Source organism: Erinaceus europaeus, chromosome 4, assembly GCF_950295315.1.
Source record: "Erinaceus europaeus chromosome 4, mEriEur2.1, whole genome shotgun sequence".
Taxonomy (NCBI): domain Eukaryota; kingdom Metazoa; phylum Chordata; class Mammalia; order Eulipotyphla; family Erinaceidae; genus Erinaceus; species Erinaceus europaeus.
In genome coordinates, this window is record NC_080165.1 from 103,039,336 (window position 1) to 103,061,904 (window position 22,569).

At 44.9% G+C, this 22,569-nt stretch overlaps 1 protein-coding gene across 2 annotated transcripts in view; it reads right to left on the reverse strand.

The window, feature by feature from the left end:
- The window catches only part of TIGAR (TP53 induced glycolysis regulatory phosphatase), a 31,220-nt gene extending 24,043 nt beyond the window's left edge, over window positions 1-7,177 (reverse strand). Inside the window, exon 1 of one of the 2 annotated variants that reach the window (XM_007526275.3) lies at window positions 7,044-7,177. In XM_007526275.3, coding sequence (XP_007526337.1) covers window positions 7,044-7,075 — 32 coding nt within the window. In that variant the 5' untranslated portion in view covers window positions 7,076-7,177. The remainder of the gene's footprint in view (window positions 1-7,043) is intronic. The other variant, XM_060190256.1, reaches the window with a different exon arrangement.
- Window positions 7,178-22,569: the final 15,392 nt, after the last annotated feature.

Consider the following 22,569-nt stretch of genomic DNA (forward strand, 5'->3'; position numbering starts at 1 on the left):
CACAAGATGGGAAATTGTACCCATGTGTCAACAACTGTACTGTAAACCACTAACCCCAAATAAAATGGCACAAAGGAAAAAAGGAAGAGAAAATATGATTTTAAAGTAATGTGGGGCAGTGGGTTAAGCGCACATGGCGCCAAGTGCCAAGGACCTGGCTCCCCACCTGCAGGGGAGTCGCTTCACAGGCAGTGAAGCAGGTCTGTAGGTGTTGATCTGTCTCTCCTCCTCTCTGTCTTCCCCTCCTCTCTCCATTTCACTCTGTCCTGTCTGACAACAATAACAGCAATAATACTAACAACAATAATAATAACAATAGCAGCGGTTAAAAAAAAAACCAACAAAGGCAACAAATTGGGGAAAAAATGGCCTTCAGGAGCAGTGGATTCATAGTGTAGGCACTGAGCCCCAGTAATAACCCTGGAGGAAAAAACAAACAAACAAACAACTTACAGATGACCCAATTTTTATCCTACTTGCTTTAATAATGACCAGATGGGGAGCCGGACGGTAGTGTGGTGGTTATGGGCATGTGGCGTGAAGCACAAGGACCAGCGTGAGGATACCAGTTGGAGCCCCAGGATCCCCACCTGCAGGGGAGTCACTCCACAGGCGGTAGAGCAGGTCTGCAGGTGTCTCTTTTTCTCTCTCTCTCTCTGTCTTCCCCTTCTCTCTCCATTTCCCTCTGTCCTATCTAACAATGATGACATCAACAACAGCAATAATAACTACAAGAATGAAAAAAAACAAGGGCAACAAAAAGGAAAATAAAATAATAATAAAACAATTAAAATAATAATAATAATGACCAGAACAACAACTGGCACTAAAAAATACCGAGTGGGTGACAGTGCATGCACCTGGTAGAGTGCACATGTTACAATGCACTTGAACCAGGTCCAAGTCCCCTGTCTCCACCTGTGGGGAGAAATTTTCATGAGCAGTTATGCAGTGCTGCAGGTATCTTTCCTTCTCTCTCCTTATCAATGTCCCTTCCTATCTGTACCCAATATCCCTTTCCTATCAGTTTCTGTTTGTCTCTATTCAATAAAAATAAATATAGGGGGCTGGGTGGGTGGTGGCACACCTGATTGAGTGCACATGTTATGATGTGCAAGGACCCAGGTTTGAGCCCCCAGTCCCTACCTGTAAGGGGAAAATTTTGCAAGTGGTGAAGCAGTGCTACAGGTGTCTCTCTTTCTCTCTCCCCCTTCCCTCTCGATTTCTGGTTATCTCTATCCAATAAATAAATAAAGATTTAAAAAAATTTTTTCTTAAGTGGCCAAGTGGTGGCACACTTGGTAAGTGCACAAGGACCTGGGTTCAAGCCCCTGGTCTTCACCTGCAGGGGGAAAGTTTCACAAATGGTGAAACAGTGCTGCAGGTATCTCTCTGCCTCTCTCTCTATTTCTGGCTGTTTCTATCCAATAAATAAATAAACATATTTTTTAAAAAAGAGAGAGAAGGAGAGAGACAAACCTGCAACCCTGCTTCACTACTTGTGAAGCATGTCTCCCCTCCCCTGCAGGCAGTAAGCAGGGGCTTAAACCCAGGCCCTTGTGCACGATGATGTGTGTACTCTATGGGGTATACCACCACCTGGCCTCACAATTTATTTATTTCCCTACTGACCAGAGCATTGCTCATCTCTGGCTTATGGCAGTGCTGGGGATTGAACCAAGTGCTTCAGATCCTCAGGCATGAGTCTTTTGTAGAACCATTAAGCTGTCTCCCCAGCCAGAAAAGCAAAATAAAAAGTTTTCTTGGCACTGTCCAACAGCTACCCAGCCCTTTAAAATCATCAATCTTGCCATCAGTGTGACTATGTTTGCATTTGACTATGCAGAAGGCTACAGAGAATCAAAGGGTCTCAATAGTAGACTGAATCAAGCCAGCTGCTCCCAGCAAAAGTCATTGTATTCCACTAAAAAGATTACCAACATGTCCCTGGGAAAAAAAAATCAGGAGTTTCTAACTTTGAAAACCCTGAAGAGAGATGATTCAGATAAGAAGGCAGTTAATACAGCATGGTTTATCTCACCACTTTCTCTCCATTGCCCTGTGATTAAAAGAGAATAAAAGATTCTTACAGGGAGTTGGGCAGTAGCACAGTGGGTTAAGCGCACGTGGAGCAAAGCGCAAGGACCGACCTAAGGATCCCGGTTCGAGCCCCTGGCTCCCCACCTGCAGGGGAATTGCTTCATAGACAGTGAAGCGGGTCTGCAGGTGTGTCTACCTTTCTCTCCTCTCCCCATTTCTCTCTGTCCTATCCAACAGTGAATGATATTAACAATAATAACCACAGCAAGGCTACAACAAGGGCAACCAAAGGGGGAAAAATGGCCTCCAGGAGCAGTGGATTCATGGTGTAGGCACTGAGCCCCAGCAATAACCCTGGAGGCAAAAAAAAAAAAAAAATAGGAAAGCTATCAGGAGAGGGGATGGCATACAGAGTTCTGATGGTGGGGACTATATTGAGTTGTACCCCTCTTATCCTATGGTTTTTGTCAGTGTTTCCTTTTTTTAAATATTTATTTATCCCCTTTTGTTGCCCTGTTGTGTTATTGTTATAGTTATTATTGAAGATGTTGTTGTTGAATAGGACAGAGAGAAATGGAGAGAGAAGGGGAAGACAGAGAGAGGGGGAGAGAAAGACAGACACCTGCAGACCTGCTTCACCGCTTGTGAAGCGACTCCCCTGCAGGTGGGGAGCTGGGGGCTTGAACCAGGATCCTTATGCTAGTCCTTGCGCTTTGTGCCACCTGCGCTTAACCTGCTGTGCTACCGCCCAACTCCCCAGTGTCTCCTTTTTATAAGTAAAAATTTAAAAAAACAAAATAACAAATAAGTAAGTATAATAAAATAAGATAAAATGGTTGGTGATGTTCAAGCAATCTATAAAGACCATGGAATTTTTTGGTCTTTGTTATTTACTTATTGAACAGAGACAAAGAGAAATCAAAGAGGGAAGGGGGGAGACAGGGAGAAAGAGAGAGACCTGAAGCACTGGCTCACTTGTGAAGCTTCTGCCTGCAGGTGAAACCAGCATCCTGCTGCACTCAACTGGGTGTGCCACTGAGCGACTGTTCTTCCTTCCTTTCTCTCTCTCTCTCTCTCTCTCTCTCTCTCCTCCCTCAATGGAACTGGAAGTAGAAATGCATGGTGACCAAGCAGATTGGCTATAGAGTTCTTTTGCTTTGGCTCAAACCCCAAACTCTCCCAATTCAGCAGTGACTTTCAAAGCAAGTTCCCTGCCCTAGGCCTCTCAGTTTCCTCTACTGCATGCTGAGGAGACCTTACTTATTTCACCAGACTGTTGCAACTTAATTACAACAGAGCCCAGGCACATAAAATAAGATTGAAAAACCAAACCCTGGGAGTCGGGCAGTAGCGCAGTGAGTGAAGCACAGGTGGCGCAAACCACCATAAGGATCTCAGTTCCAGCCCCCGGCTCCCCACATGCAGGGGAGTCGCTTCACAGGTGGTGAAGCAGGTCTGCAGGTGTCTAGTTTTCTCTCCCTCTGTCTTCGCCTCCTCTCTCCATTTCTCTCTGTCCTATCCAACAACAATGACATTAATAACAACAACAATAACTACAACAATAATAAAAAACAAAAAAGGGCAACAAAAGGGAAAATAAATAAATATATATATATATATATATATATATATATATATATATATATATATATATATAAAAGAAAAACCAAACCCTGCAACCTGGAGGTGGTCTAGTGGACTTTGACTTTGAAGCATGAGGTCCTATTTTCCCTATTAATTTTTTTAAGATTTATTTATTTAGTCCCTTTTGTTGCCCTTGTTTTATTGTTGTAGTTATTATTGTTGTTATTGATGTCGTCATTGTTGGATATGCCAGAGAGAAATGGAGAGAGGAGGGGAAGATAGAGAGGAGAGAAAGATAGACACCTGCAGACCTGTTTCACTGCCTGTGAAGAGACTCCCCTGCAGATGGGGAGCCTGGGGCTCGAATCAGTATCCTTACGCGAGTCCTTGAGCTTTGTGCCACGTGTTTTTAACCCACTGTGTTACCGCCCGACTCCCGAGGTCCTATTTTCAATCCCTGGGATTGTGTGTGCCAGAGTGATGCTCTAGTTCTCTTTCTCATCGTAAATAAATAAATAAATGCCCATGACTGGCAAGAAAGATCACCTGGGAGACAGCTTGCTCTGTTACCTGTGCAGCCTAGGTTCCAGCTTGGTCCCCACCACACTGGGAGAAGCTTCAGTGCTATGCTGTCTTTCTCTCTCTCCCTGTTTTCCTTCTTTCTTTCTTTTTTTTTTTAAGATTTTTTAAAAAATATTTATTTATTTATTTATTCCATTTCATTGCCCTTGTTGTTTTATTGTTGTCATTGCTGTTGGATAGGACAGAGAGAAATAGAGAGAGGAAGGGAAGAGAGAGGGGGAGAGAAAGAAACACCTGCAGACCTGCTTCACCACTTGTGAAGTGAACCCCACCTGCAGCTGGGAGTTCGAACCAGTATCCTTGAGCCAGTCCCTGTGCTTCGCATCATGTGTGCTTAAGGCTTTGCGCCATGTGTGCTACAGCCTGCTTAAGACGCTGCACTACCGCCTGACTCCCTTCCTGTCTGTTTTCCATGTTGATCAGTTGGCTATGAGCAGTGAAGCCCCAGCAATGAGAACAATAAATCAGTAAGAAGCCCTGTTTCAGCAGCAGAGACTATACCCATGATCATCTAACTGGTGTCTAACAAGACTCTAAATAAGGATCACTTTCTTTTTCAAAGTTTAACCCAGATTTGCTACAACTTCTGAGGGTCAGACTCTGTACTAGCTGAGTACTAGGTACAAGAGCGTGATCTAATACAGGAAGGAATCAAGACACTCTACCCGGCACACCGTGTATAAGGGAAGCAACGTTCTGCTCCTCTCTGCTGTAGATAAATCTGGGGGTGAGGGAGGGGCGGAGGGGGTTAAAGGACTGGAGCAATAGCTCCCAGGTAGGGCTCCTGTTTTGCCAAGCATGTGGCCCAGGTTTGAGTCCCAGCACATGATAGATGCTATGACACCAGCAGAAGCTCCTGTGCTGTGGTGTCTCACTCTCCATCTCCATCTGAATGAAAAGGGGCGGGGGCAGGAAAGAGACAGTGAAAAAATTGGGTAAGGGCAAGAGCTCAGTTCCATCCAAAAGCCAGTCTGATTTCTATCCCGTTACAGACTAGTTCCATGACCTTACAAAGCTCATAAAACGTTCTATAAAATGCAGAGAGGTGTTGGGGAGAAGAGGCAAAGAGAAGCCCAAGCTCTGAGTCTTAAGTCCTGCAAATCCAAAAGGGGCCACTTCAGATGATTCCCAAGAGGACCTTCTTATCAAAGAACAGTGAGGCCATTACACCATTAAAAAGAACAGTGAAAGTCGACTGATACGGCATGAGGGCTGGGTTTCTATGAAAGTTGTCCTTACAAGTACAGCAGTAACTTCACCCTGGAGTGTATTTCCTTCACCACCACTCCACATTGATCCTGCCCATGTTACAATTTACTTTCTTCCCATTTAATCCTCCAGCTAATCCAGTGTGGGAGGCCCTCTCATTATTCTGGTTTTATATGATCAGAAAAGGCCAGAAGAAAGAAGGCAGTTAAGGAGAGTGCACATTCCATGGCTCCGGGCAGGAGCAGGGACCTTAACCCAGGTCTGCCCCAGCTCCTCACCAACCTGGATCTGCTTCCTATTCACAGGGGGCAGAGGCCCATGGACAAGGGAGAAAGTGAGAGAGACCTGAAGACAGAGCAGCCTTCAGCTCTTTGCAGTGTTGTGATCAAAGATCTCTGGAGGGGGAGGTGGCCTGGGGCAGCCAGGAATGGGCGCTTGAGGGGACAAAAGATCAATCTCAGATGTCTGCTGGGGGCGTGGGGGAGGGCGGCAGAGGCAGCAGAGGGAGCCAGGGGACACAGCTGCCAGCCTCAAAAATCAAAGCACCACATTATTCACAATAGCCAAAGAATGGAGGCAGCCTAAATGCCCATCAACAGATTATGTACTCCATGGAATACTACTCTGTAATCAAAAAAGATGATACTGTGTATTTGTGACAACATGGATGGAAATGGTGGTATCATGCTTAGTGAAATAAGTGAAGATATGAAAGACAATTACTGGATGGTTTTACTCTTATGTTGCATCTAGAGATCTGATTCAGGGGGGGCAGGTGGTAGGGTAACTGGGTAAGCACACACACTACAGTGAGCAAGGACCTGGGTTCAAGCCCCTGGCCCCCAACTGCAGGAGGAAAGCTTCACAAGTGGTGAAGCTGGGCTGCAGGTGTCTCTGTCTCTCTCCATCCCCCCTCTCCTTTCAATTTCTCTGTCTCTATCCAATAAATAAATAGATTAAATGATTCAGATGAATTTGCAAAAAAAAAAAAACAGAAGAAAGAAACTGTTTCTAAAACTTTAAAAGAACTATGGCGGTTATCTGGAAGGGTCGGACGACAGAATTTCAGAGATGTGCAACTATAACCTGTAATCTCACAATCTTAAAGCCAGTATTAATCACAAATAAAAGTAAATTAAAGCACCAGCTGACTTGCTGGAGGGGGTAGTGGCGGCGCTGGAAAGTCTGGGGCCCAAGTTGTCTTTCTCCTGACTTCAGCTGTGCACCACGCGCATGGAAGCCTTGATTATTTCTTCCTCAACTGGAACCCTGACTACTTTATTTTATTTTTATTTTATTTTAGAGAGAGAGGGAACCAGAGCATCACGCTGGCACATGCGACTCCGGGAATCGAACTCGCGACCCCCGTGCTGGCGGGCCCAGGGTTTCATCTCCCGGGTGGCAGGCCTGATGCTCTGTAAACCCTGCCTTCCTCTTCAGGGTTGGGGATGGGACTGCACTTGCGGAAACGTCTAAAAACAGCCTGGCGCGGGTCACCCTTCTCAGGGGAGCACAAGTGGGGACAGGAGGGGGAAAAAAAATGAAATGACAGCTCGGCGTGGGGGTCCCGTCACCCACTCCAGACCACCCGGGGCAGACCGGGGAGACCCGGGGAGCGAGGTACTCACTGCCGGATAACGGTCAGGGCGAAGCGCGGCATGTTCCGCCGGCGCTGGAGACAGCAAAGGAGTGAGCGGCTACCACACACGCCTGCGCCGCCGCCGCCTCTGCACTGCGGACGCCTCGCCCTCACCACTTCCGCCAGCCCCTGCCGGCTGGCCGGCTTCGTTATCATAGGCCGAGCGAGTCGTTGCGTCATTCCAGAATAGCCAATCAAGGTAGCAGAAGCCAGCAGGGCGGAGGAGATTGGTGGGTGCGGAGGCCCCTCCCAGAGCCGTGCGCTTGCGCCCCGGCGCGCGGAGTTGTGATTGGCGCGCGGCAGGTGCGCGCGACCCGCCCACAGTACGGTGCCGGGAATCTTGCCCCGGCAAGCCGGGGACCTGCAGGCTGGGGCAGATAAGGCCAGCAGAGCACGGGTGTGGCTGCAGTGATTGAAGGCTGGAGTGCAGCCAGGTCTGGGTTTGGGGTGTAGACAGATCTCCTGTGAGGTTTAACTCTGAGCACCTAGGCCCAGGCATGCGGAGTCAGCAATGCGTAGGTTCTTCCCCAACTTGCGCTTGGGCAGGCTGCATGTAGCAAACTATCAGGCAGCTGAGGCCAAAACCTTGGCTCACCAACTGGACCAAAGTTGTTTTTTTTTGTTTGTTTTATTTTGTTTTTGCCACAACAGTGCTCAGCTCTGGCTGATGGTGGTGCTGGGGATTGAACTTGGACCCTCAAAGCCTCAGCCATTAAACCCTTTTTTGCAAAGCCATTATGTTGTCTCCCATGTCTACCTGATTTCCTCTTTAACCCTAACCTTTACACTCGTAAGTTTCTTTGTCTCAACTCTGGATACTTAAGTTCATTTTAGTCATTTTTTACCTATCTTTATCTCCTCCCTTCTCCATCCACTGATCAGGGGCCAGGAGGTGGCACACCTGGTAGGGTGCACATAATGTTCAGGCCTTGGGTTCTCTCCTGTGCAGAGAAGCTTCACCCGAGTGGTGGAGGTGCCTCTGTTAGTGTCGTCCCGCTCTCTTGATTTCTCTGTATCATCCAAAAAACAAGTAGATAAACAAATCTCTGCTGACCTATATCTAGCACCACCATAAACCAGAGCTGAGCAGTGCTCTGACTCTTCTCTTTCATTGAAATAAAATTAATTCTTCTAATTCAGGTTGTATTCAGAGTTGAATAAATTCTCCCTCACATTTTATGAAAGAGCTTCTGATGGCGGGGCTAGACTCTCATTCCTGAGGTTCCACGGTCCCAGGTTCAGTCCCCAACGCCACCCTAAACCAGAGCTAAGTAGTGCTCTGGGGGAAGAGAAAAAAAAAAAAAAAGAGCTTATGGTAAATTTCAAAGCAGCGAGCGTTAACCTAATCTCGAACTCTCACTTTCATTATAGGTAAAATAGGGTAACAGCAACTAACATGACACAAGTCATTCATTACACTAGCTTTTGGTTGGTAAGATTTGATGAGGTTGTCTTTGTAGTACAGTCTTTCACACATTTTTATGGTAAATGTCAGCATTTGCTGGGGGTGGGGGGGTGCACCTGGTTTAGTGCACACACTACAGTGCCCAAGGACCTGGGTTCAAGCCCCTGGTACCCACCTGCAGAAAGCTTCACAAGTGGTAAAGCAGGGCTGCAGGTGTCTCTCTTTTTCCCCTCTATACCTCTCCCTCCCCTCTTAATTTCTCTCTGTCTCTATCCAATAATAAATAAATAAGAAATGTTAAAACAATGTTAGCATTTGCTTTCTTTGTCTAGGTTCAGAGGAAACCAGACATGCCCGATGGGTTCTTCAGAAACAAACAAACAAGCACCTGAAAATTTATGAAAAAAATTCAAAAGGAATTTTTTTATTTTTTAATATTTATTTATTCCCATTTTGTTGCCCTTGTTTTATTGTTGTAGTTATTATTGTTGTTGGATAGGACAGAGAGAAATGGAGAGAGGAGGGGAAGACAGACGGGAAGAGAAAGACACCTGCAGACCTGATTGTCTGCTTGGGGGAGGAGGAGCTTGAACTAGGATCTTTACTCCAGTCCTTGCACTTTGTGCCACGTACACTTAACCTGCTGGCTACCGCTAGACTCCCCAAAAGGAATTTTAGTAACAAAACTCAAATAGAGCTGGGGAGATAACAATGCAAAAAACTTTAAAGCCTGAGGCCCTAAGGTCCCAGGTTTTGTTCTAAGCATCTCTGTAAGCCAGATCTATTGGAGTAGTGTTCCAATAAAAAAAAAAAAAAAACGGAGAGAGAAAGAGAAAGGAAAGAAAATGCTTGTGAGGCTGGAGACATAGCATAATGCAAAAAAGATTTCCATACCTGATACTCCAAGTCCCAAATTCAATCCCCTGATCCACCCTAAACCAGAGCTGAGTAGTACTGTAGTCAATCTCTCTCTCTCTCTCTCACTGTACCTTTACTTCTGTATCTCTCTTATTAAAATGAAACATAAAATATATTTTTAAAAATTAAATTAAAAGTGAGTAAAATGTATTAAATGCAAAACACAGAAAATTCCAAGCTTCAGACCATTAATAAATGACTCTGCTGCGGTATAGTGACTAGAACATGAGGTCATGTGTTCAGTCCCTGACATCACGACATCACGTGCACCAATATCCTGCTCCGGCTATCTCTTTCTCTTTTAAGATTTTATTTATTAATGAGGAAGAACCAGACATCATGCTGGTACCTGTGCTGGTGCAGCTTGAACTCAGGACCTCATACTTGAGAATCCAGTACTTTACCCACTGCACCACTTCCCTGACAATACTCTTTCTTTCTTTCTTCTTTCTTTCTTCTTTTCTTTCTTTCTTTCTTCCTTTCCTTGACCACACTCTTTCTTTCCTTCTTTCCCCCTTCCTTCCTTTCTTTTTTATTATTATTTTTATTTTTTATTTTTTTTACCATAGCACTGCTCAGCTCTGGCTTATGGTGGTGCAGGGAATTAAACCTGGGACTATGGAGCCTCTTTGCATAACCATTATGCTATCTACCTCTGCCCCACACTCTTAACCATAAATATATCTTTCAAAATGCTGTTAAAGGGCTAGCAAAATAGCTCACTTGGATAGTGCACTGCTTTGCCATGTGCAAACCCAGGTTCAAGCCACCCCCTCACACTGCATTGAATGAAGCTTTGGTGTTGTGATCTGTCTGTCTGTCTGTCTGTCTCTGCCACTCTATTTAAAAATACAATGGTTGGATATCAGAAGGAAAATTTTGGGAAGATTCCAAGGAAGGCTCAATAAAAACAAAGGTATGCAGACTTAAGTTCCCTTCCATCAACTAAAGAGATATAAGGGGCTTATAAAAAAAAAAAATCTTCAAAGCCAAACTCTTATCTAGGTCCTAAAACCCCTCCCAGGATATAAACCTTGTTGGGAAAGACACAGTTGTGGCAGATATGTTGCTTCCTTGTGCCTTGAATTCCTAGTCACTATAAAAGAAGATGAAGAACAGAATTATTGGCACACATTTTCAAAATAGGTTCATATATATGCTAATATTTTGGGGTCACACAGATGGCATAGGAGCACACTGTCCCAGTGAGCTATTTCACCAGCCCCTCGCCACTGTTTCGCATACCTTAAAGTGCACACAAATCTTGGAAGCCATTTTTTAAAAGTAAGTCTGGGATGGAAGCCAAATTCAGCAACTCTACAGACTCTCAGGAAGAGAACAGGTATTTTTAGGATGAAGGAGGAGGAACGGTGCAGCCCACATTCAGGGAGGGAATGGGGGTGCAGTGGGCTACACTGCCTGTTTATAGTATTATATGGACTTCACAATGTTCTGAACACCTACATGATTCTACAGTACAACAGAGTCTCCTGAAAATGTGAGCTTGAAAAGTGAAAGTGTGTAATTGAGAAGGATAAAGAATCATGGTTAAACTCACATACTACAGTGCACAAGGACCCAGGTTCAAGCCCCTGCAAGGGAAAAGCTTCACAAGTGGTGAAGTAGAGCTGTAGGTGTGTCTCTCTGTCTCTCTCCCTCTCTATCTCTTCCTCCCCTCCCAATTTCTCTTTGTCTCTATCCAATAATAAATATTTTTTTTTTAAAAAAAAAGGATCATGAGAACTACTACATGAAGAGTTGGGAAGTGTGTCTAAACAGGAAGTTCAAAAAGAGGAAATGGGGGTCTGGTTTTGTGTTGAGTTAAGCTAGCATGATGTAATAGCATATATATATATATATATATATATATATATATATATGAGTTTCCCAGAAAAAAAATCATGTTTATTAATGAGAGTAGATAGGTGAACATGTACAGTAGAGGGATATACAAAGATCAACATCTCACAAGGACAGGGAACTCGGCAGAGAAAAATAAGTGCTTTTTGTGTGTGTAAGTTTACTGAACTTAACTTATTGGAAGGCCCTGGGGTGGAGGGGGAGAGGGGGCGGATAATTCAGGTCCTATTCTGAATTTTTTTTTTCTTCACTTTTTGCAACTGAACAGAGAGAAATTGAGAGTGAAGGAGGGCCAGGCGGTGGTGCACCTGGTTAAACACGTGCATTACAGTGTGCAAGGACACAGGGTCAGCCCCTGGATCCCACCTGCAGGAAGAAAGCTTCATGAGTGGAGAAGTAGGGCTGCAGGTGTTCTCGCTGTCTCTTTCCCTCTTTATCTCCCCCTCCCTCTCAGTTTCTCCCTGTTTCTTATCAAATAAATAAATGGAGACTTAAAAGAGAGAAAGAAAGAAATTGAGAGAGAAAAGAGAGATAGAGTGGGAGAGAGAAGGGCCAGGTGGTGGCGCACCAAGTTGAGTGCACATGCTATAGTGTGCAAGGTCCCTAGTTTGAGGCCCTGTCCGTACCTGCAAGGAATTAAAATGATACAGATTGGAAGACAAGAACTGGATCCTTGGTGCTTAGTTTTTGTTTTTCAATTGTTTTTATTTATTTATTAGGTAGAGACAGCCAGAAATCTAGAGGGAAGGGGGTGATAGAGAGGGAGAGAGAGAGACAGAAAGACACCTGCAGTCCTGCTTCACCACTCGCAAAGCTTTCCCTCTACAGGTAGGGATCGGGGGCTTGAACCTGGGTCCCTGTGCACTGTAACATGTGCGTCCACCCAGGTGCGCCACAACCCGGGCCCCCTTTGTGCTTAGTTATTTTGGTATTCAACTGGGTGCACCACTGCTCAGCCTCTGATCCTTTTTGTCGTTTTGTTTGTTGTTTTTTCTGTTGCTTTTTTTTGTTTGTTTTCTTCCTTCCTTTCTTTTTTTTTTTTTTAAAGATTTTATTTATTTATTCATGAGAAATGATAGGAGAGAAAGAACCAGACATCACTCTGGTATATGTGCTGCCAGGGACTGAACTCAGGACCTCACACTTGAAAGTCCAATGCCCAATCATTGTGGCACCTCCACGCCCACAGTGCTCAGCTCTTAACCAGGTGTGCCACCACTGGCCTCACTTCTGGTTTACAGTGGTACTGGAAACTGAATCTGAGTATTTTAGGCATCAAAGTCTTTTTGCATAACCATCATGTTTTTCCCCTGGCCCCAGATTTACATAATAAAAGAAGTAAATCACAGTAGGAGTATTTCCTTCTCAGGTGAGATCTCCCCCTCTCTGTCAAAGCATCTCTTTTTCTATCCCTGCAGGTGGAATAGGGATTAGGAAAATGAAACCCTTTTCTTCTGCCAGACACTTAAATCCTCTCACTGTAGGGAGAACTGGAGACAGCTTCCCGGGGCTTCCTCTAATTGTTTCCATCAGGGACTAGTTCAGTCCAGCCTTAGCTTTGGGGCCCTTAACTGTGCAAAGGTATTTGTGAGGCTCTGTCTTGGGTCATTAAAGACAAAAGGATGAAAAAAAAAATCCAAAAGAATGTAACAAATGCAGCGAGGCTCCTCAGGTGGGTGTCACACCCTCCAAACCTCAGGCCAGTTCCTTCTTTTTAGGTGGCCAAGAGGATGGAGGGCTGGGGATACTGGAGACAGGAAGAGCTGCCTGATTACAAAAGGCTTTGAGTGTTTACAAGAGAAATGCCAAGACAGAGCTGTAGAAGAATATCTAGTGCCTGGGAAGACATAGCCACGTGCATAGTAAAATGGGGACATTATCCAGGTGGACTACTCTACCAGCCCACGAAATAGATCAACATAGATTTATTTCTTATGTTTTCTAATTTTTATTTATTTATGTATTTATTGGATTGAGACTGAGACAGAAAAGGGGCCAGGTGCACCTAGTTGAGCGTACATGTTACAGTGAGCAAGGATCCAGGTTTGAGCCCCCGGTCCTCACCTGCAGGGGGAAAGCTGTGAAGCAGTGTTGCAGGTGTCTCTCTGCCTCTCTTCCTCTCTATCACCCCCTTTTCTCTTGATTTCTGGCTGTCTCTATCCAATAAAGGTAATAAAAAAATTCTAAAAGAGAGAGAGAGAGACTGAGACAGAACAACAGACACCTGCAGCATTGCTTCACTACCCATGAAGCTTCCCTGTAACATACTTCCCTGTAACATGTTGCATACTGTAACATGTGTGCTCTACCAGGTGTGCCACTACTCGGCTTCTATCTTTTTATTTATTTAGTGTATTTATTTTTACCAGATACTGCTCAGCTCTGACTTATGGTGGTGCTGGTGATTGAACCTGAAATCTCAGAGCCTCAGGTATCAAAGTCTTCTTTGCATCACCACTTGTTGTCTCCCCAGCTCCCAAAATGTATTTCTTTTTTTCTTTTATTGTTGTTGTAGTTATTATTATCATTGTTATTGATGTTGTTGTTGGATAGGACAGAGAGAAAATGGAGAGAGGAGGAGAACTTCAATATTCAGTCAACATGGTTTTATTGTTTCTCTGTAGAATAGGCTTAGCATAGTTTGTGTGTGTTAAAGAAGTTTGTTAGAAAAAGAAATAAGGGTGGGGCTGGGCTGCAGCACACCCAGTTGAGCTCACTTGTTACCATGTGCAAGGACCCAGATTCAAACACCCAGTCCCCACCTGCAGGGGGAAGCTTCACAGGGGGTGAAGCAGGTCTACAGGTGTCTCTCTGTCTCCCTCCCTTCTCTCAATTTCTCTCTGCCCTATCAAAAGAAAGATAACAGTAAAAATAATTACAAGTAAGCTTTAGGAATTAGTACCCCCCCAAAAAAGGGGGGGAGAGTTCCTGGAAAGGAAAAAAGAAAGGATAATTTAGTGTAGTTCTTTCCCCCTCCCCTCAATTTCACTTATTATTGAGACAGAAAAGGGTAGGGGGAGAGATAATCAGAGCACAGGCATCTATAGGACAGGCAGAGTAGGTCTGGTGTAATTGTGTGTGTGTGTGTGTGTGTGTGTGTGTGTGTGTGTGTGTATGTGTGTGTGTGTGTGTGTTTTAGTTAGCATAAAGACAAAGAGAAATTGAGAGTGAAGGGGGGAGGGAGAAACAGACACCTGCAGCACTGCTTCACCACATGTGAAGCTTCACCCCTGTAGGGCTTGGACCCGGTCATTTGTTTTATCTTACTACCATAAGTAAGTATGTAAATCATTTGTTTGTTTGTTTTGCCACCAAGGTTATCACTGGGGCTCGATGTTAACACTATAAATCTACTGCTCCCGGAAGCCATATTTCCTTTTTTTTTCTATTTTATTTTTATTTGACAGGACAGAGAGAAATTGAGGGGGAGGGGGAAAGAGAGAGAAAGACACCTGCAGACCCACTTCACTGATCATGAAGCATCCTCCTGCAGGTAGGAAACGGGGTAAGAATATTCAGTGTCAGTAGTTAGGTCATCAAAATACCTCACCTGGACAATGCACTGCTTTGCTATATGCGTTAATGGGGTTCAAGCCTGGACCCAGTGCATTGGAGGAAGCTCCCATGCTGAGATTTCTTTCTTTCTCTCTGCCTCCTCATCTCTATCTGAAGAAGTCATCTTGGAGCAGTAAAGCCCTGGTGATGCAAGAGGAAGGAGGAGGAGGAGAGGGGAAAAGAAAAAGGAGAGAAGGAGAAGGAGAAGGGTGGGGGGAGGCACAAAAGATAATGTTATTATTCCCCTATATGTGACTGGGTAGGAGACTAGGATAGTAAACTATTCACAGGAGTTGGGGGTAGCGCAGTGGGTGGGTTAAGCACACGTCACGCAAAGCGCAAAGGCCAGCGTATGTTGTTTTCTCCGGGCTGGCTTCACAGGCGGGAGACACAGACGAGCAGAAACTCATGGCTGAGCTGAGAATGCAGTTTAATCTTTATTAAACTGCATTCTTTATTGCGGGCAAGCAGTCCAACAACCTAATCACCACACAATGGGCTCCTCCATCTCTCTCCCCCGCCCACTGTCAGGAACCCAGGAAGTATGTAGGATAGGGGGCAGGGAGAAGGAAGAAGCCCGGAACTAGCAAGGACTAAACAAAAGTTTCCCAGAGGCAGGGGGAGTGAGACCAAACCAATGTAACAGAATGACCATGTAAATAGACCACAACGTCAAGCAATGTAACAGAAGGGATCCCAGAAGCAGAACTAGAAGCGTACCAACAAGCGTAAGGATCCCAGTTCAAGCCCCCCCGGCTCCCCACCTGCAGGGGAGTCACTTCACAGGTGGTGAAGCAGGTCTGCAGGTGTCTATCTTTCTCTCCCCCTCTCTGTCTTCCCCTCCTCTCTCCGTTTCTCTCTGTCCTATCCAACAATGATGACAATAATAATAACTATAACAATAAAACAACAAGGGCAACAAAAGGGAATAAATATTAAAAAAAGAAAAAGAAAAAAATTCACGTGGTCCGGGAGGTGGTGCAGTGGATAAGGCTTTGAACTCTCAAGCATGAGGTCCCAAGTTAAGTTCCAGGCAGCACATGTACCAGTTATGTCTGGTTCTTTCTCTCTCTTTCATGTCTTTCTTGTCATTTCTCATGAATAAATAAATAAATAAATTTTTTAAAGAAAACTATTCACTATGAGACTGGCTTATAAGGAAAAAGAAAAGATATATTTTAAGTTATTTACTTATTGTGGTCCGGAAGGTGGTGCAGTGGATGAAGCATTGGACTCTCAAGCATGAGGTCTTGAGCTCAATCCCCGGCAGCACATGTACTAGAGTGATGTCTGGCTCTTTCTCTCTCCTCCTGTGTTTCTCATTAATAAATAAATAAATAAAATCTTTAAAAAAATTATTTACTTATGTCTGTTGCTAGGGCTTTTAGCTTTCTAGGCTGACTTTTTCAGAGAGACAGAGGGTGAGAGGGAAAGACATCACAGCAGTGAAGCTTCTTCCTCCCCTGCAGTAGGGGCCAGACTCTGGTATGGGTTAGATGCTTGTCAGAAGCTTTGATGGTGTAGTCTCTCGCTCTTTTCTGCCTCTCTGTCAAAAGAAGAAAAAAAAGAGGGAAGAAAGAAGTTTTCAAGTTCAAGACCATAGGGCCAAAGTTGATATTAGTAGGAACCGTCTTCTGGTTTCATGAAAGATGGTGGCTTTGCAGCCTCCCACCAAGTTAAGCACATGTGGCACAAAGCACAAGGACCGGCATAAGGATCCTGGTTCGAGCCCCCGGCTCCCCACCTGCAGGAGCATCACTTCACAGGCAGTGAAGCAGGTCTGCAGGTGTCTGTCTTTAAAAAAAAAAAAAAAAAGACACCTGCAGACCTGCTTCACTGCTTGTAAAGCGACTCCCCTACAGGTGGGGAGCCGGAGGCTTGAACCGGGATCCTTATGCTGGTCCTTGAGCTTTGAGCCACCTGCGCTTAACCCGCTGCACTTCAGCCCAACTCCCTTGTTTTTTTTTTTTAGAGAGCTTCACCGATTGTGAGGTGAACCCCCCCACACACCTGCAGGTGAGGAGCAGGGGGCTCAAACCAGAACCAGGATCCTTATGCGGGTGTTTGTGCTTTGTGCCATGTGAATTTAACCCACTGTGCTACTGTCGCCCTCCCCCCCAAGTACTTTCTAACACCACTTTGGTTTTTCCTCTTGTGCCTTGACGTTGGAAATGGTAGTGGTTTTATGCAAATTGAATGAGAGAGAGAGCAAGAGTGCCCGCCTTGGGCTGCACACTGTCATAATTGATTACATGCTGTACTCTGATGGAAGCAGAGGATTTCGCAGCCAACAACAACAATAAAAAAAAATCACAAATACACGGCAAACCATCTGCTTTGTCCAGGGGCTGAGAAATAAGAACAGGACCAAAGAGTCCTGTGTGCCCAGCTTTCCATCAGCTTATGTCTAAAGGTGGAGGGAGATTTGTTTTGGCAGCCCCTCCACCAACATCTGACATCTGTCATGCAGAGTCCCCCAGATTGCCAGCCCCTCCAAAAAATCATATTTGTCTGTCCATTGCCCCTCCCCCGCCATAGACAGTGGAAGGATGCCTTCCTGCCCCAAGCTTCTGAGGAACTTTCCTTGGTGTAAATACACATGTCCACTATTCCCTTTTCAAGCCTGGTGGTCTTTCTGCCTGTCACTTTTTTATGCCGGGAAAGGAAAAAGAATACTCCTCATGTCCAGGTTCATTACTGATTGGAAGCATAGCAATGACTTGGAGGGGACATGGAGCTGGAGATGTTTGGAGATTTCCTGCCATGGTTTCTAAAAGAGTCTTCTCCACCAAGATCCACAAAATACCAGTATCCTCCTCTGCCCCAGCCTTTTAGGAAATTAATATTTGTGTAGGTAACACCTTTTATTTACTTATTTTTCAAATTATTTTCATTTTACTTTTACTAGAAAGCTAGACGGAGATGAAGAAGGGGGGCCCTGGGGAGACAGCACAGTGGTTCTGCAAAAGATTTTCCTGCCTGAGGCTCTGAGATCCCAGTTCCAATCCCCAGCACCAACATAAGCCAGAGCTGAGCAGTGCTCTGGTATCTCTCTCTCTCATTCCACATAGATGCCTCCTTCTGTATCTGTCTCTTTTGTTGGATAGAGACAGAGAGAAATTGAGAGTGGAGGGAGAGATAGAGAGGGAGAGAGACAGAAAGACACCTGTAGCCCTGCTTTACTACTCGTGAAGCTTTCTCCTTATAGATGGGGACCAGAGGCTTGAACCTGGCTCCTTGCACACTGTAATGTGAGCACTTAACCAGGTGTCCCACTGCCTGGTCCGTATCTCTCTCATCAAAATAGATTTAAAAAATATTTTTAAAGAGAGAGTTAGTCACTATTCCACCTCTGGTCCCCTTTCCTGCAGATGGAGAGCAGGGGCTTGAACTTGGGTCCTTGAAGATGGTAATTAATATGTGTATCACTACATAATAAGTGTATCACTACCCCACCCCTATAATAACTTTTATTTATTTATTAATTTTCCATTTTTTTGTTGCCCTTGTGTTGCTGAGGAATTATTCTGATGCAGTCTCTGCCCCCAGGTTTTACTACGCCCCGGGAAATCCTAGCAGTGCCCCCTTCAACCAATCCTGGCCCCATACGTCACCCCTGGTTGTCTCACCCCTGGTTGTCGCTCAATAAAAAGCCCCCTTATCCCCCCCCTCTCTGGGCTCTCAGCTCCCCCTTTCTCAGATCTCGCCCCCTTCTCTCTCCCCGTGGTCAGGTAGTGGGGACGGCCATTGCCGGCTGGCTCCACGTGGTCTGAACCAACCCCCCCCCATCCTATAATAAAGATTTGTGTACCCCTTTGCTCTGGACGTCCACTCTCTTCTCCGCGGTGCAGCCCGACACCAGACCGCTACAACAACACCCTTGTTTTTTTTATTGTTGTTGTAGTTGTTGTTAATGATGTCATTGTTAGATAGGACAGAGAGAAATGGAGAGAGGAGGGGAAGACAGAGAAAGATAAACACCTGCAGACCTGCTTCACTGCCTGTGAAGCAACCCCCCTTGCAGGTGGGGAGCCGGGGGCTCGAACCAGGATCCTTATGCTGATCCTTGCACTTCCGACCAGTTGTGCTTAACCCATTGCACTTAACCCGCTGAGCTACTGCCTGACCCCTTATAATAACTTTTAAAATAGCATGGTAGAGCTAGGTGGCTCATAAGCTGTGAAGCAGTGCTGCAGGTGTGTCTCTCTCTCCCTCTCACCTCTCGATTTTTTTTTTGTCTCTATCCAATATAAATAAAGGAGGAAAGAAAGAAAGGAAGAAAGAAAGAAAAGAAAGAAAGAAAGAAAGAAAGAAAGAAAGGAAGAAAGAAAGAAGCATGGAGCTTGAAGTTTGTACATATATCTAGACTCTGATTGTTGTTGAAATGTGTATTGCATTGGGTACTTGGCATAGTAGACCACCTCACTGAGTCCTCCTCTTCATCTGGAGAAGTTATCTGTTTGATAAAAGAGCATTCAGATTTTTTTTTTCTTTCTACTTTATTTTTGTTTGATAGAACAGAGATTGAGGGGGTGGGGAGGAAAGCTCACACAGCTCTAAAATCCAAACCCAGATTTTGCTTAAGTGAGACTTTGTCTTTTTTAAAATATTTTTTAATATTTATTTATATATTTCCTTTTGTTGCCCTTGTTGTTTTATTGTTGTAGTTATTATTGTTGTTGTCGTCGTCATTGGATAGGACAGAGAGAAATGGAGAGAGGAGGGGGAGACAGAGGGGGGAGAGAAAGATAGACACCTGCAGAACTGCTTCATGCCTGTGAAGCTGCTGCTCTGCAGGTGGGGAGCTGGGGGCTCAAACCGGGATCCTTATGCTGGTCCTTGCACTTATTTTTTTGCTTCCAGGGTTATTGCTGGGGCTCAGTGCCTGCACCATGAATCCACTGCTCCTGGAGGGCATTTTTTTCCCCTTTTGTTGCCCTTGTTGTGGTTATTATTATTATTGTTGATGTTGATGTCATTCATTGTTGGATAGGACAAAGAGGGGAAGACAGAGAGGGGGAGAAGACAGAGAGGGGGAGATAAAGATAGACACCTGCAGACCTGCTTCACCACCTGTGAAGCGACTCTCCTGCAGGTGGGGAGCTGGGGTCTTGAACAGGGATCCTTATGCCGGTCCTTGCACTTTGCCACATGTGCTTAACCCACTGCTACCGCCCAACCCCCTGGTCCTTGCGCTTTGAGCCACCTGCACTTAACCTGCTGTGCTTCTGCCTGACTCCCTTTTAAAGTATTTTTATTTATATTTATTCATCTATTGGATAGAGACAGAGAGAAATTGAGGTGGAAAAGAGAGAGAGAGAGAAGGAGAGGGAGAGAGAGAGGGAAATACACCTGCAGTACTGCTTCACCACTTATGAAACTCGCCTGCTTACAGGTGGGAACTGAGTGCTCAAGCCTGAGTCCTTGTGCATGATAACAGGTGCACTTAACCAGGTGCACTACTGCCTGCCCCCACATGTATCTTCTTTATTAATTAGTGAGCATCATTCACCCCAGAGAGGTGTGGGAGTAGCAGAGTCCTCTATATCCAGGAGTGTCTGAGAGAGTCCTCAGGTGGCTTCAGTCACAGCATTGGCAGCTGAGATCAATTCTTTTTTTTTAAATTTTTTTTAACTTTATTCATTTATTTGTTATTGGATAGAGACAGAGAGAAATTGAGAGAGAAGGGGGCGATAGAGAGGAAAAGAGACAGAGAGACACCTGCAGACCTGCTTCACCACCTGTGAAGCCACTCCCCTGCAGGTGTGGAGCTGGGGGCTTGAACCAAGATCCTGACTGGTCCTTGCGCTTTGCACCACGTGTTCTTAATGCACTCCATGCTCTTAACCCACTCTGCTACCACCCAACCTGGGTTTGTTTCTTTCAGAAGCTGCAGCCCATGGGTTAGGTGAAGCATAACCCTCATGTTGTGTGTTCTGTCCTCACCGGGGCGCCTCACAGCCTATCTCACTAGCAGGTGCACCACTTCCTGGGTCCCTGACAATGCTGATCTTCTACCTGTTGTGCTTGGCCCACTTGGGATCTTGCCAGGCTAGCTTCGCAGGAGAGAGAGGAGGAACTCATGGCGGCGTGATAATACAATTCTTTATTGATGTGGACGCTTCAGAGTTGGGTATGAGCATAGAGGGTTTAGGCCATGTGGAGCTAGGAAAATGGCTGAGTCCTGCTATGCACGCCAGCCCTTCTCAAGGTCTTCTCCAGGTGGGGACATGGAAGAGAAAGAGAGTTAAACCAGGAACAGCAATGGACTTTATAGGGTAAAAATGGAAGTGGCAAGTCAGGAATAGGATTGGCAAGGAAAGGGGGTGGAGAAAACAAGGCACTCTGGGACGCTAGAAAGCTTCCATAGCAGCTGTTGTGAAGGTTCTAACCAGTGGGATTAACCAATACCCTGCAGGCAGGGCGGGTCTCAGGCAAAACAATGATTATGTAAATAGACCACAGCATCAGTGATGGAGCAGAGCAGGGGGGGCTGCCTGACAGGATCTCAACTGATAGAGTGCAGGACTTGCATGTCTGAGAACCCAAATTTGATTCTCCACTCTGCACTTGCTGTTGGGAAGGAGGGTATCCTCTGGTCTCTCTATATAATTTTTTTGAAAACAACAAAACAAAAAAAGTGTGATCTAGTCCCTGGTTGTCTGGTAAGTAGAAGTCTTTAACAAGATATAGATTGGAAGGGCAGAAGGTTCGGGAGGCAGGAGGGTGGGGACACAGAACTTTGGTGGTGGGTGTGATGTGGAACTACACACTGTAAGCTTACAATCCTGTAACACTATTAATCACGAATAATATATATATATATTATTTATTTTTTAATTTATATTTATTTACTTATTTTCTCTTTTGTTGCCCTTGTTGTTTTATTGTTGTAGTTATTATTGTTGTTGTTCTTAATTTTGTCATTGTTAGATAGGACAGAGAGAAATGGAGAGAGGAGGGGGAGAGAGAGGGGGAGAGAAAGACAGACACCTGCAGACCTGTTTCACTGCCTGTGAAGCGACTCCCCTGCAGGTGGGGAGCCAGGGACTAGAACTAGGATCCTTATGCCAATCCTTGCACTTTGTGTCATGTGAGCTTAACCAACTGTGCTACCGCCCGGCATATATATATATATATATATATATATATATATATATATATATATATATATATATATATATATTTTTTTTTTTTTTTTTTTAAAGTAAAAGCAGGGGACATAGCATAATTGTTCTGCAAAAGACTTTCATGCTGGAGGCTCTGAGGTCCCAGGTTCAATCCACAGCCCCTCCATAAGCCAGAGCTGAGCAGGGGTTATATTCTCTGTATCTTTTTTAAAAATTTTTTGTTTATAAATAGGAAACACTGACAAAAACCATAGGATAAGAGGGGTACAACTCCACACAATTCCCACCACCAGAACTCCGTATTCACATCCCCTCTCCTGATAGCTTTCCTATTTTTTTTTCTTTTCTTTTCTTTTTTTTTTATAGAAGGAGTACAACTGGAAGTCTGGTAGTAGCACAGTGGGTTAAGCGCACGTGGCGCAAAGTGCAAAGACCGGTGGAAGGATCCCGGTTGGAGCCACCTGCTCCCCACCTGCAGGGTAGTCACTTCATAGGCAGTGAAGCAGGTCTGAAGGTGTCTGTCTTTCTTTCCCCATCTCTGTCTTCCCTTCCTCTCTCCATTTCTCTCTGTCTTATCCAACAATGACAACATCAATAACAACAATAATAACTACAACAATAAAAAACAAGGACAACAAAAAGGGAAT